The sequence below is a fragment of the Crocodylus porosus genome, unplaced genomic scaffold, assembly GCF_001723895.1.
Source record: "Crocodylus porosus isolate Cpor-Errol unplaced genomic scaffold, CroPor_comp1, whole genome shotgun sequence".
Lineage (NCBI taxonomy): Eukaryota > Metazoa > Chordata > Crocodylia > Crocodylidae > Crocodylus > Crocodylus porosus.
The window spans coordinates 90,071,312-90,086,970 of NW_017728947.1; the positions used below are offsets into that span (position 1 = coordinate 90,071,312).

Genomic DNA, 15,659 nt, shown 5'->3' on the forward strand with positions numbered 1-15,659 from the left:
TTTCTTGAGCAGGGACTGAAACAGCCACCCGCCCTCTGGGCCCCCCTTAGACCGTAGGGGAGGCGCACCTAGGCCAAGGGTCAGTGAGGAACTAGTTAGGGAACTTCTAGAGGGACTGGATGTATTCAAATCAGCTGGTCTGAACAATCTCCACCCTAGAGTACTGAGGGAATTAGCTAAGGTCATTGTAGGACCTCTGGCACAGCCTTACAAGCACTCGTGGTGCTCTGGTGTGGTGCCAGAGGACTGGAAGAAGGCCAATGTGGTTCCCATCTTCAAAAACAGGAGGAAGGAGGACCTGGGAAACTATAGGCCAGTTAGTCTTACCTCAATCCTGGGTAAGCCTTTTGAGAAAGTTATTCTGGCACATGTCTACGAGGGGCCAGCAGGGGAGATTATGCTTAGGGGCAACCAACACGGGTTCATTAGAGGCAGATCCTGTCAGACCAACCTGGTGGCCTTCTACGATCAGGTCAACAAATCCTTAGACGCAGGGGTAGCAGTTGACATAGTCTTCCTGGACTTTAGGAAGGCCTTCAACACTGTCTCTCACCCCGTACTCATTAAGAAACTGGGGCACTGTGGTGTCGACACCCACACAGTCAAATGGGTCGCCAACTGGCTGGAGGGCCGCACCCAGACAGCGGTGGTAGACGGGGCATGTTCGACCTGGAGGGATGTGGGGAGTGGGGTCCCGCAGGGCTCGGTTCTCGAGCCCGCACTGTTCAACATCTTCATCAGTGACTTGGACGAGGGGGTAAAAAGCACCCTGTTCAAATTTGCTGATGACACTAAGATGTGGGAGGATACGGGCACGCTAGAAGGAAGAAATAGGCTACAATCGGACCTAGACAGGTTACAGGGATGGGCAGATGAGAATAGGATGGGATTCAACACTGACAAGTGCAAGGCAATGCACTTGGGGGGGAAGAACCAGCACCATACCTACGGGCTGGGGAATTCCCTTCTCATCAGTACAGAAGCAAAAAAGGACCTTGGAATCATCATTGATGCCAAGACGAATATGCACCGGCAGTGTGGGGATGCAGTCAGGAAGGCCAACATCACCTTGTCACGCATCCACAGATGCATCTCGAGCAGGTCCAAGGAGATGATACTCCCCCTCTATGCAGTACTGGTGAGGCCACAGCTGGAGTACTGTGTCCAGTTCTGGCCTGTTACAAACTAGTCAGGGGGCATCAGCAGGCACTGGGGGAGTCCCTGTTCCCCCAAGCACTACCAGGAGTGACCAGGAATAACGGTCACAAGCTGGCAGAGGGTAGATTCAGGAGGTGCTACTTCACTGTCAGAGTAGCTAGAATCTGGAACCAACTTGCAAGAGAAGTGGTGCAGGCTCCTACCCTGGGGGTCTTTAAGAGGAGGCTAGACAATCACCTTGCTGGGGTCACTTGACCCCAGTACTCTTTCCTGCCATGGCAGGGGGTCGGACTCGATGATCTGCTCAGGTCCCTTCCGACCCTACCTACTAACTATTTGGTAAAGAGAAAAAGCTCACTAGTTATTTTAAAAGGATAATCTTTCACACTCCACAAGTACAGCATGGAGAAGCAGACACAGAAATAGTAAGGCTTTCCATTACAAAAGTTACGAATGAAATGCTGAAAAAAAATGAATTGACAATCCTTGGGTTAATGACTTTGCAATACTGACGTAAAGTGCAGTTTTGTCATTTACCTCTGTGCAGCCACGATCTCTTCCTGTGTGCACAGACCTACAGTAAATTCACAGACAATATGCAGGCCAAAAGAGGGGAACATGGGTTCTTTGAATAAGAGTAAAATGGGAAATCAGAAGACTTGGGTTTCCCTTACTAGCTATGTTATATTCCTTGAGAGAAATTCTCAACCTCCATATACATCAGACTTGCCCCTATTCCAATCCAGAACAATATTTACACTATAAAATAAAGCATTTCAAGGATTTGGGCCAGTGGTACTAACAATTAGATATGCAATGTCCATTGGCTAGTATGTTTACACAAATAAATATCTTTGTTTTCAAATTACGATAGACCTTCAATTTTACCTATACACACCCAATCCCAGCAATTCAACATCAGCAGCTATACTGATCAATGGATGCCAAAGATAATGACCAAATCATTCAATTCCTAGCAGGCTACCTACTTAGAAAGTGCTAAAAGGACGCAAAGAAGCCAGTAGGAAACATTAAGAAATAGCTGATAACAATCTACCAACTTTTATACAAAAAGTTAGCAAAATAACTGCATTTCTGCAGACCCCATATTTTTCAGAAAAATCATTTCTTGACACAGGATGGGATTTCCAAAGTCGCCCATGGAGATTCAGAGACCTCATTTCCATTAGAAAGCATTGGGAATGATTCATCCTACTCATGGACTAAGATACACACATTAAAGCACCCAAATTGTCTCTCTTTTTTTAACCCATTCTCCCTACCTTTAATGGAGCATCCCCCTAATAGGAGATCTGCAAGCCAGTATGAAGTCAATTGAAAGATAAACAAGTTGATCTGGCCGAATACGGTTTCTACTAAAGATGGAAAAGAAGAGAGCAAATCTTAAGATCTTCAATGCTACAGCCTCATCAGGCCCTTCATTTGAATGTCCTAACTAGGAAGGCAAAGAAAGGTTTGTCTAGTATATGAGTTAAATGCACTTGAACTCCCCAATTAGCCTGTAATTTAACAGGCTTTAAAACCATCCAAGAAGCTGTCACATCCAAGCAAGCTATATTTCAGTGGTTTTCTCCAGAATCTCTCCATTGTGGAGAGCATTGCTGAGGTTTTAATCTCTGGATCATCAGCTCCCCCCTCCCCTGCAAAACATGTTGCGATTTCTGAATTAGTAAGGAGCCATCAACATCCCAGGCAGAAAGAAATTAGCAAGCATGACATGACGAACTCTCTTCCAGGAACCTTCTGCAACAGAGGCAAAGGCAGAGTTTATTACTGGTTCCTACAGACCCTCATCCTCAAATCAAACAGCATGGTGAGAAAAGGTGCATCAGGTAGAGGATTCCCATCTCCTTAAACTGTACAAAGCCCCACAATCCTAGCTGACTCAGCAGCTGTCAGTGTTAACCTAAGAGCCACAACAAAATCTGCATCTGTAGGAAAAGTGTGGCAAATAGTATGTTTTGAAATGAAGTCTACACTTGTACCACAATTGATAGATAGGACCTGTGCTGCATCATTTATGACTGCAGGAAAAGGCCTACCCTATGTATATAAATATAAAAGGGGTGTGGGGGATGTGAGTGTATAATTTTTTCTGCAAGAGCTGCAAGTGATGAGCTGAAGAACTGAACTGAGTGCTATCAAATTCTAAGATAAATTACTGCTATCTGTGAAACACAGGCAGCCTGCAAATATTCTGGTTGTTCGGGCCGCAGCAACTGTGCTTTCTACGGCCATCAAAGCATTCTGGCCCTAGAACGTGGGAGACACTGCAGCAAGCTCTGTGTACACGGGAGGGGAGGGGAGAGGGATATGCGTCAGCCTGTTACCAATGCTTGCAAGGGCTCCACGGAGAAACACACCTTAGCTAAAAAGAAAGGCAATTCCTGCTGTGCCATGTACTGGAAAGAGCAGAGAATCAGCAGCAGCCACAAACCACCCTTCCCTACACAGAACACAGTGATTCACTGCTCTGTTACAGTGCTGCTCAGTTTTGGCTCTGCAGGCCAGATGAAAGGTACAGGGCTGGTCCGTGGGCTAGGTCAGGCACCACGCTGCTGGGACAGGTCCTTGTACTGCCTCTGCCTGGCTGAAACGCAATCCCAGCCAGGCAGAGGCAGCACGGGTCCACAGGGCCTGATTCTAGTGTGCAGAGGGCTAGGCGGAGGCACCTGGAGCCTGATCCTGGCACAGGAACCTGAGGTTCCACTTCACCCCCACTCCTGCCAGGACCTGGCTCCAAAGTCTCTATACATGCCCCACCCATCAAGATGAGGCACTGCACCACTCCTGTCCAACCCTGCATGGCCGATCTAGTGCATAGGGCCACTGCCAACAGACATGGATCCTCACAAATCCCTTGTGGACAAACACAGTGCCAGGGACTGGATCTGGCCTGCAAGCTGAGCGTTAAGCGCCGCTGCTATATTCAATAAGGGCAGGAAGAGACTGGAGGTTTAGCCCAGATCTAATTATCCCCAACTTTTACTCATATCCAAACAGGCTGGGGACAGTCAGTCATTTACATATGCAGCCTGAGTGGCAATCAACTCAAATTAGCTCCCCCATATCGAGGGGTGGCTCGGTGAAAAGCATATTATCTGGGTACCTCACAGGTACTTAAAGTGAGAGGAATTCCTGTACATATGTAGGATCCCAAAATAAAAGGCTCTGTCCAGAGAGGTCCCATGTCTTTTTTCCAGGGTAGAATGGATAAGCAAAGATGTTTTATATCTCTCCTCAACTCTGTTGGCCTCTCCTGACAGAGTACTGAATTAATCTAGGCAACAATGAAGGCTAATGATCAACATGCTTATGTATTAATTTTTATAGTTTCTACAACAGAAATGGGGAATTATTTGGGCCAGAGGGCCACGTAGACAGTTTTGATGAGCTGTCGCAAGCCAAGTCAGCATGCACCTCCACCCCCAACTCACCAAAACTTTCCATGGGGCTTTGGGAGCAGGACAAATGGGCAAGCAAGGTTAGGATCATGGCACTGGGTCGGAGGGCAGTGCCATCTCAGGGCAGGGGCCCAGCCAAGCTGTGATCTGGGAAAGAGGGGGAGGGGGCTGCTTGGGTGCTAGGTCTCAGGAGCCAGCTGAGGGTGAAAAAAGGGAGGGGGAGGCAGAGGGTATGTGTGCAGCAGAGCTTGCCTGGGCAGAGTGTCCACAGCTACCCTTATGGTGCTCCACATGGGGCCGAGCCCCACCCAAGGCAGCCCGCACTCGCTGGTCCAGCCCCGACCAGTGCACAGCTTCTGGTGGGGCTATTCCCAGTACAGCAGCAGACAGCTAGGTGCTACTCTGCTCCCCTGACCTCCAGCAGAAGTCACCCAGCTGAAACTTCCCCCCCAACATACTGCTGGCCCAGAGAGGCGCAGCAAAGGCAGAAGGAGCCACCGCTGGAAATGAGGAAGCAGAGCAGCACCCCAGCCAGCTGCAACCACACCTGGAACAGCCCCACCAGAAGCTGTGTGCACTGGTTGGAGCCAGGGCCACGGCCTGGGCCAGCAAGGCTCTTCTACTCCCCACCTCCACAACCAGCTTCTCCTCTGCTCCTGCCCCTGCTGCGCCACTCTGGGTGGGTGGGAAGCTTCAGCTGGGCAGTTCCTGCTAGGTGAGGGGAGCAAAGCAGCACCAAGAACAGCCCCAGCAGAAACTGTGCATGCTGGTCAGGGCCTGGGCCAGTGAGCGCAGGTGGAAGCAGGGCGCATGCTGCCCTGGCAGGAGTGAGGTTCAGCCCTATATGGAGATCTGTGGGGGCAGCTGCAGGCCAGATCCACTCAGTTGGTGGGCCAGATCCAGTCTGCAGGCTATATTTTGCCCACCCCTGCTCTACAGGCTTAAATGACAACTTGCACAAGCCAGGCATTTAACAACAGTAGCATTTAGTTTTTCTGTGGAACTAGGGTTAGAGAGAAAAACCCAAGTTCTTCCTGGAAACAATACGCAATACACTTCATGGTTTACTATATAAAGAAACAGCTCAATGTAATAGTCTGAGATGAGAATGATTCCGAAGTCCTTGTCAAATCTCCTGTTTGGGCCCTCCTGCAGTCTACTACACACAAGGGACCACATATGAATTTCCAAGAAGAAAAGAAGGCTGCACTCTGCTTTTGCAGGACAGGAGTGTTTACCTCTGTTTTATGAGGCTGGTTTATTAAGACAGTTAGGTTATAAAATGCTACTAAGGAAACTGCAAAATGTACACAGTGCAGCTAAATTCAACAGGTCACCAAAACAAAGCTATGAGTCAGACAGAGAGAGAATAACTGTAGCTGAAGAAAATACAGTGGACCAGTTGCCTCACTGACATCAATTATCTAAAAGGAAGAAGAAAATAAGGATAGGGATTTCAGCAAAGCTATTTCTTATCATCAGGTACAAAATATTCTTATTCTAAAGCAACAAATATTGTAGTGACCTGTGAAACTGGTTCTTAAAGTATTAAGCAGGGAGGACACGCACCTTAAGAGAACTTACTCCAAAACCCAAGACAATGAAAAGAAGGCATCTTTTTTCACCTCATAATAAAGTCTTATGCATCTGATTTTCAAATCAAGGAGAAAAAAAAAGAATTCCCACTGAATGCATCTGAACACCAGACAAAACTTTACAGTCTCAAGACAGTTATTTATTGTCTGTACTGAAGTAGGACCTCGGGCTCACACTGGGTCTAGTGGGTTCAGTCTTTAAGTCTGTCAACCCATGATGGATTGACTTGTCAAGGGAAGTTCTTCAGGGAAGGCGGTTTAAGTTTGTTCATTCCATATTATGGCAAGAAGCTTTTAGCAAACAGAAATCTCCCCCAACTTCCTCATTTCTATTTTCTTATTTTTGGTGGCAATCTGATTCTCTCATGGCTGCTCCACAAGAAGAACTCTTTTTATCCCCTTTCTGCTTTTGTGCAAAAGCATAAAGGCAGCACAACAAACTTTGATCCTATCTGGATGTTGAAACGTTATAAATCCCACTTTATGCACAGAATAACAACATGATCCATGCAGGTGATACTGTCAGAGCTCAGCTGCATTCCTGTTGAACATTCTCTATATGGCCGGTTTGGATGAAGGTCTGGGACTTCCAGTGCTTCCTTTTACTGTGGCAGCACACATCCCAGGGAACACCAGACTGAGCACACCCACACCAAGTACGCTGACATGCTGCAGCCCTAGAGCTAGCCAGCAAGGCTGTACCAAGCTCCTCCACAGCAACCGCCTCTCAAGGCCTTAATCTGGCAGGTCTAGGAGCAGACACTGAAGGCGAGTCTAGCAAAGTTTCAGACCTGAAGTACATCAGTGGCCTCCGGTGGCTAGGGCATGCTCAGCACCATGCTCCCCGAGATACAGTGCCAGCACAAGACAGACAAGTTTTAAGTGCCCCATTACTGTCCTGCACGCAGGCCTCCCCATAAAGACCATAGTGTCTATTGATTCACAGACTGTCTTTCTATGAAAGCCTTCATCAGAAGAGCAGCAGCCAGCAGGAAAGAATGATCGAGATGAAATGAAGATGCGAGAGACACCCACACAAAATACACTGACGATCATCCTCCAGCACACAAATGTCTGAAGTCACGCACGAGCTTCCTCACCAGCACCCAACCTCTCAGTGCCACATCTGAGGAAACATGACTACATATGTGGAACAAGGGGCTGAAGAAAGTACGTGACAGTGAAAAAGTGGTCATTTCAACAGCCGAGTCCTTGTCACCAGGCGCTGATGAATCATGGCAGAAGTGGCAATGTCTCACTATGTACTGAAGTTGGATGTTCCAAGGAACTAATGAAGTGGGGCTACACCACTGGTTCAACCACCTGTAATAGTAATAGAGCCACAGACTAAGCAACACCTGTTGCAATGCCTGCTGCTTGAAGGCACATGTACAATGAAAGATCTTGCACAATACAAACAAGCACAAGCATGTGTACCAATGGTCAAATGTGCTGTAGGAGACATGAGATGAAGAATCTCAGGATTAGCCACATATCTATTTATAGCATTTATTCATTCATTCAATTTATATGTCCCCCACCCTCTACCACCAAAGGCCTAGGACAGCTTACAATACAAGAACAACATAGCTTAGAGGGCAACTGGAGTATCAATATAAAACAGACCCCCTGAATAATATCTCACCCTAGCTTTCTTTACTAAATGCCTGCTCAAACTGGAAGACCTTCCAGCACTTCCGAAACACGTCCAGGCTCAGGGTCTGGAGAGTGTTACGGCAGCGGATGGCGCCAAAACCAAGGAGCGACTGTTGAGAACATCCTCCCACACATTTTCACCAAGCAAACTTGGCACATTGATAGTACTTGTAAAAGGCTGCTCTCATCTGACCTTGGGGATCATAACAGGTCATAAGGGAGCGAGCAGGGGAGATCCAGGGGCATACAGAGGTGCATCTGCCCCCCCCCCACACCCCATTCGATTCCTGGTCAGCCCAATGTTTAAAACCAACTGTCTGGCAGTGGCAGCAGCATTTCTATTCAGGCACCAGTAAGGTAGTTAATGGACTTGATGGCTCATTATAATCTACCCAATTCCTTCTAAATGTCTTTTTCCCCCCACAGCTTATAACAACCCCTCCTCTTCTTTTTAATGGTGTTGATGTTCAGCTAATCAAACTATCCTTTCTTCTGCAATTCCGGTGTCTGATAGCTGTTCCTGGTAACGTAGCTTTTATTTCACAGGCCGGTAGACTGTTTTTCACTCTAGCTGAAGACATTAATTCAGGTGTGGAAATAACTTTCAGTGAAGCACTGTCAAAGGCTAAGTACAGACAGTCAAAAAGCCTGAGGCTGAATCAATTCAATCTAGGCAGCTTCCTCTAAACTGCACAGGTTGAACAGATAACCAACTGAACCAACATTCAGTTTTCAGTTGGGAAAGGTAGGGGGAAGCCTGCACTGACCCAGGCCAATACGCAACAGGCACTAGAGCACGTCTATCAGGCTGGTGGCCGTTGCCAGCCAAGTGTCCCCAAACTTCTGCTGTCCCTCCACAGTGGGATAAAAAAAAAATTAAAAAAAAAAATAAAATAAAATAAAAATAAAAAAGACCCCTGTCCTGGTCCTGGCCCATCCTGGGGGAGCCTCTGCCTCCAGAGGTTTCCCCCAGCCTGGGTTCCCCAGCCCAGGAAGCCCTGGGGAGCCGAGAGGAATCCCCTCCTTCCCCCCTACTGTCCGAGCCTCCAAGGTCTGGAACAGTCTGCCAGCAGAGGTGGTTCAAGCACCTACATTGAACACTTTCAAGAGTAAATTGGATGCTTATCTTGCTGGGATCCTATGACCCCAGCTGACTTCCTGCGCTTTGGGCAGGGGGCTGGACTCGATGATCTTCCGAGGTCCCTTCCAGCCCTAATGTCTATGAAATCTATGAAAACCTTCCAGCTGCTGATCATTTCAGCAGCTGCCACAGGAGGGAAAAGACCACTGCTGGGCCAGGTGCCTGCCCATGCAGCCCAGCAATGGGGCACCAGGGAGCCCCCACCTTGGGGGGCTTCCTCCCACCCCAGCTCAGGGCAGCCTCTGGGAGCTGAAGGGAATTCTCCTCCTCCCAAACTCCAACCCCTTGCTTTAGCTGCTGGAAGTCTCAAGGATAGCCCAGGTGTTACTGTAGAAATTCGGGTCTGTGTCAGAGAGAGAGAGAAAGAGAGATCGATCATGGTACCCAGCCTGACTCTCTAAGTAGGTTACAGTGTGAATTGCAGTTGACCTTACCCCTGTTAAGATGACGTCAGCCACCTGAAAGCAGTGTCACATGCACATTTTAGTACTGAGCACACAACTAGAGTGCTGTGCGCACACCTGTATAAAAGGGCATACGTGTCGGAGCTCTGGGAGGTTTAATTTGAGAATGCCTGAGGCATGTGTGGGACAGCCTGGTGTGGGATTGATGTGTGCATGACTAAGAGTGTGGTGGAGATTAACTGAAGGTGTCCAACTGAGAGACAGTGAGAGAGCGCGAGGGTGTGATTGGAGTCAGCATGGGCCCTGAGTACCTAAGCTGGTCAAAGGTGAAGAGCAGGAAGAAGCGTGCAATGCTCTGTGGAAGCGTGCCATCTAACACTCTGGTGACTCGAGGGTCTCCAGCATCTTGCTCCCCTTCAGCAGACTCCACAGTGGAGGCCGTTAGGGCCATCTTCTCAGAACCACTCTCCCTCCGGGTATGTCTGACACTTGCAGCAGCCCTCTGTTGTAAGCATCACCTGCTCCACCTCCCTCCTCCCCGTGGGGGAGGGTGGGGTGGCGCTGGGAGAACAGGTGAGGGATGGGGGCTCATGTCACAATGTCCAGTGACGTAAAGCACTACTGTTAATCACCAATTTAAAAAAAAAAAAAAAAAAATTGATGAGTAACTAAAATTGAGGACCATACTTAAAAAGACATTAAGCCTACGAAGTGCAGTTTTGATGGAATTTAGGTGCCCAAGTTTAAGTGAGTGATCCACAAAACCCTGACCTAAACAATTAGGTTCCCAAAAATCCAAAGGAACTTATCTTTTGTCGAATTTGGTTCCTTAGGTGGCTGGAGTACCACCAGAGCTGAGCAATCTGGTGCATCTCTTTCACCTAAGGACATTTGGGACTCTCAAACTAAAATTCTGCATCATCAGCCCAATCCATCAGGCATGCTCAGAGCACTGCTGATGCACACAGGCTGTAATGAATTCAGCACACAGCACAGAAGCCTCAACCCCCTCTATCAAAATATATAGCTGGAAGAAGAGGCTGCAGTGGTGGTCACTTATTACATAACAGCCTAGGAGCCAGTGCACTTGGCCAGGAAGTGGGAGACCCGTGTTAAAGGCTCTCATCAGCCTCAACAGTTCAAAACCACATCTCTACCTCCCAGGAGAATGCATTCACTATCAGGTAAGACCTGTTCAAGCTTTTTGTGTTACAGCTTCTGTAGCAGGGAGCCAGAAGCTACTGTTACTTCAAGGGGATAATGCAGCAGGCCAACCTTGTAGTATGACAGACAACTGAGCAAAAACTGACCATACTGTGATCAGCAATTAAGGAGAGGATCCCCCAGGCAACCCCAAGGTAAAGGCTGCAGGCAGTTGGATCAGGCTGGCCATTAGGCAAACAAGGAAAGCCCTGTGTGTGACTGGAGAGTCACACAATCAGAAGGGGTGGTGCTTTGTGGCATATAAAACCAATGTCTGAACCAACACAAGTAGCCTGGCCCTGAAAGCTGCAGGGAGGAGACTTCTGAGGACAAGAGGACACAGGCACCCAAGCCACCCAAGACAGTTAAAGGAGAAGTATGGCTTGGGTGAGGCTTGGACAGAGAACAAGGGCAAACCTTAGTTGGAAGCAGTTTGCTAGTATTTACATTGTGTTTAGGTTTGACTAGAGGACTGTGCTGTGACTATGGGCATGTATGGAGGTCCTGGGGGTGCCTGAGAGACACCCAGCATGGCATCCTATAAGGGTCAGGAAACCAAGAGCTGTAGCAGAGAGAAGCCAGACTCTCCTGGGTCAGGAACCCCAGTAGGCTGGGATAAGCTCATGAGACAGGGACAGGGGCCCAGAGAACAAAACAGGGCTGGGGCCCAGGAGCCAAGGTTCAAGGCAGTGAACAAGAGGGGTGGGGAGGAAAGAGGGTACAGCCCGAATAAGAGGATTAAAGCCAGATGGCCAAAGCCCAGACAAGAACTTGAGGGCTGTGGAGCCAAGTGCTGCCTTGGAGATCAGGGGGCTCCCTACAAACTGGACAGCCAGTTGCATCCTGCAAGGTGTAGGTATGGCTATGGGGATGACAGGAGGCCATGATTTTAACCATTAAGGCAGTTAGGGCCAGAGGGAGTCAAATCCCCACAAGGAGATCTGTGTCCACAGGAGTTGAAGCCTGAGGCTGGCAAGGGTCAGGACCATAGGTCAAGAGGGGCCTCAACTTTTCTCTAGTCTGGCAACTTGGGAGGCAAAATGTGCACTTGAACCCCTCAAACTGAAGCAGGCAATAAACCCAGGTGTCCCACTTCCTAAGTGCTCTTGCCCTAGGTGATTTTATGAAAAATGGACACCACCAGTCTGCACCCCTTTCAGCAGCCGTGTTTTAAAACGGCCTTTCATCCATACCCAAAGTAACAGTTGAGGCACTGAAACATGGGATTAGATTTGAAGCTGCAAATCCCAATCTTACATATGTGCCTGGAAAAGCCACAGTCCTGAGGAGAGACAAGACTGCAGACATTCATCTGTCTTGAGCATCGAATAGCAGCCAGCTCAGGAATCCCCTTGCTGAGCATGCTGGCTCACTCTTGCACACCCAAACCTTCCAATTTATTGTAGCAGAACTTAGGTGCCAAATTCAAATCTGTGAAATCCAGTCTGCAAGCCAGGTGCCTAGCAAATAGGAGTGGCAGCATTCAGCTTTGCCACACTTTTATCGGCCTGGGCTAGAGAGACTCACTGATGGACTTAACAAGTAAATCAACATGGGAAGTGCATGATAGAGCAGGGAGACCTTACTCAAGTCTTTCCTTAAGCATCAAGCCAGTCTCTTTAGGCCATGTCAAGGGGCTAGAGAAGGGGGGGGAAATGAAATAGAATAGTTGACTTAAACCACCTTCTGCAAAAGTATTCTAAGCTGTTTAAATAAAAGGCTGGTCTACCAATTTTTACCTGGCTGGCTGCACTTCAGATCCGAATTGGGGCTAAATGTGTTGAACTGTTAGGTGGCTCTTTCACTGAATGCACAAACACAGGGAAGACACCAGCTTTCCTCACTCCGCAAAATTTATCATTCCCATATACATCACCTTATAAAACTAAGCTACTTTAGCAGAGGACCCAGAGTGAAATTCTCCCTTTACACTGCCTCTAATGTGCAAGCACTGCTTCAGAGCATACCTATTAACCGACTCATCTCTGCTGTTGCACAAAATGAAGACCCAAGGCAATGGGTGAAGGGATTCCAAGGCAACTTTAGCCTTGGAATACCTACAGGAGAGTCCACACAGCCCCCTATAACATATGCTTTAGTGTAAATGAGTGAATTCACATGTTCTATTTCCTACTATCAGGTACATTGCTTGTGGCAAGATGCATGCCGAGTCAGGCATTACTCTTCCAACTGCAAGGAGGATATTTGAACAAAAGACAAAAGGAACCAAGATTCTTGAATCTTAAAGATATTCCCTCTGGCAGAAAATTCCACTGATGTCAGTAAAACCTGCATGGACAGGCAATGCAAAATTGGACTACCAAGACTTTAAGCATGAGACAATTATTGAGGCAAGTCCACCCTTAGACTCAGCACTTAGCTGCATTCCCATAAATATGCTAGTCTCCATGCCTAGACACTAAAAATGCAGTTCTAATTATATAGCCACTCTAAAGCTACAATGCTAATTAACACACATTTAGCCTCTACAATGATGGGGACCGCTGAAAAACACTGAAATGCAAGAAAACATTGGTGCAAAGGCAAAATGGTATCCATCGTTAAGAGAGTCAAGTAAGCACCTTGTACACAAAGACACTTTGGGTTTATCTTAACCTTAATGACTCTGTGGCACCCATTAAGATAACTTGTGCGCTAAGTGAAGACATTATGGAGCAATATTATGCAATACAAGCATAAGGAAGTCTGAAACTGGGAAAATGCAACCAACTCAGAAGTCAGTCAATAAGGTGATAATGAGAAACTTGGGGATTCCAAGCATGGACATACAGAGTGCTCAGTCCCAGAAATAAGAGAGGGTATTACTAAAACATATAGAGAATATAGAGAACAAGGACCCTTTCAGTTTTACTCTATGGAATCTGCTGTACGCTAGATACAATATCCTTTTATAAACATAGGAAAAGGGTCATTTTAAGCTTGAGGTATTTTTAACTGTACCAAAACTAAATGGAAGATCTCTTAGGCGTGTCTAAAATATAGTATCAATCATTAAGAAAGGATTTTGCCTGGAAATTTAAAAAGAAATATTAATTCAGACCTTTTGATCTATTTAGATACACAAATTTTATCAGAAATCTTATGTCTATGAAGTTTAATTAACAGGATACAAAATGATCAGAAGAAAATCCAAAATGCCAAACCTTTCATTAGCTCAAGTTACTCTTTGTCATTTCCTTTCATCTTTACAGAAAGAACCCAAGACAACAGTTACTCTTAACAACCAGTGTTGTAAAAGACAAAATACCTTTCTAAAAAAATAACAGAATTAAAAGTTTTCTTCACTACAAATATCATAGTAGATTCCCTAACTTAAGAAAGTCTGTCCGCACATGGAGTGGTTTAAAAATCTCTCTTAATTTACTGCTATGTTACATAATTCTTATGGGAAGTCTAATAACTTATGTGGGGTTAAATTTGCTATTTAGCTGAAAACTTGTCCAGCATATTATTTACTGTTAGTTCACTCCTGAGATCAAATAATTAAAGCCTGTAAAAATGCCAGAAGTTACACCGCATGTGCTCTTTTACACATGTAAAGCAATTGACACATATAAAAGCACAACCTTTGCTAACATCCTGCTAGGGGAGGTAGATAGATGCAGATATTCCCAAAGCATGAAAGGTGGAGGAAAAGTTTACATAAGGGTTTAGTACTCCCTCAGTCCAAACAGAGGCTATGGAACCTCCATCCTTAAAGGTTTTTAAGACTCAGGTAGACAAAGCCTTGGCTGGGAAGATCTAGTTGGGAATGGTCCTGCTTTGAGCAAGGGGCTGATCTAAATGCCCTCCTAAGATCCCATCCAGCCCATATTTCCTATGATTCTACAAGTCAATATTCTGCCCAGCTACTGATTTGAACCTTATTACAGAAACCAGTGAGCTCCCATTTTGATTCCCACCAAGCTCTTAGGAGAGCCCATGTTAGGACTGATGCTCTCAGGAGACAGAGATCCCAAGAAGCAGCAAGCAGAGTGAAGCCTAGGTACAAAACACAGCTACAGCATCCACCCAAAGCAAGAGTCTCAGTCATTTTCAGTGATCAGGCTAGTCAATGACATATCACCAGGACTGGGGGGAAAGAAAAGAAAGAGAGCCATGGTTAAGAGGAAAAACTTTAAACTAATATCAAGGGAACCAGGTTTGGTTGCCAGGTTGCTGAGCAGGCTTTTTCACCCGCCATACTGTGACATGGGCCAAAGCCCACCCAGCAGAGTGACAACCCTCCAGGGCAATGCGGGCCACTACAGGCCAGCACATCCCAGATGGTTTTGGACAACAACAAAAGAACAGACGAGGGATGGGAGCAAGGGTCATAGGTTCAAAACCAGTGCAGAGGGGGGGCACCAAGCACAGCAGTATCCTCTGCCCTTGGGGTGAATCCAAGAAACCAGCGGGCAGTGTCCCACAAAACCACCCAGAGACGTGCCCAGAGTGGGCTGCCAAGCAGGTGGCAGAGACACTGCTGCCATCTGCCAGTGGGGACAGCGCCGCCTGCCCTTCGCCCCTCCTCGGAGCAGCAGGACCTGGTCTGCTCGACCGTGCTCCCAGCCCAAAATAAGCCGAGGCGCTGGCCCGTCTCCAGACCAAGGGTCACGAAGAGAACAGCAGCGACAGCAAACGCGAAGTGCAAGTTGGACGCGCCCCGCCCGGGCAGGCTCCCGGCTCCAGCTCCGGCCCGGCCCGGCCCGGCGCTCGCCCTCCCTGCCCGGCCGGGGCCACGTCCCGCGCTGCCCACGCCGGCCCGCATCCCTCCGCTGCCCGGGGCGGGGGCGCCGCCGGCCCCTCGTACCTGCACAGCTCGGCGAAGGCCTGGAAATTCAGCTTCTTCATCTTCTTCTCGCTCAGCCAGTAGCCCACCCGCCTGCCTTTCAGGAAGGTCTGCATCGTCCCGCCTGCGGCACCGGCACCGGCACCGGGGCAGGGTGGCCCTGGCCGCACAGCCCTACGGGAGCAGCATGCGGGGCTCCAAGCACGCGCCGACCCGTCAGTCCACCCGCCACCGCCACCGCCGCCGCTCACGGCTCCATTTGCCGCTATTCGCCGCCGCCTCCAC

At 47.9% G+C, this 15,659-nt stretch overlaps 1 protein-coding gene across 1 annotated transcript in view; it reads right to left on the minus strand.

The window, feature by feature from the left end:
• ITPK1 (inositol-tetrakisphosphate 1-kinase) overlaps positions 1-15,616 on the minus strand; it is a 225,481-nt gene extending 209,865 nt beyond the window's left edge. Inside the window, exon 1 of the mRNA XM_019552441.1 lies at positions 15,396-15,616. Coding sequence (XP_019407986.1) covers positions 15,396-15,490 — 95 coding nt within the window. The 5' untranslated portion in view covers positions 15,491-15,616. The remainder of the gene's footprint in view (positions 1-15,395) is intronic.
• Between the last annotated feature and the right edge of the window lie 43 nt (positions 15,617-15,659).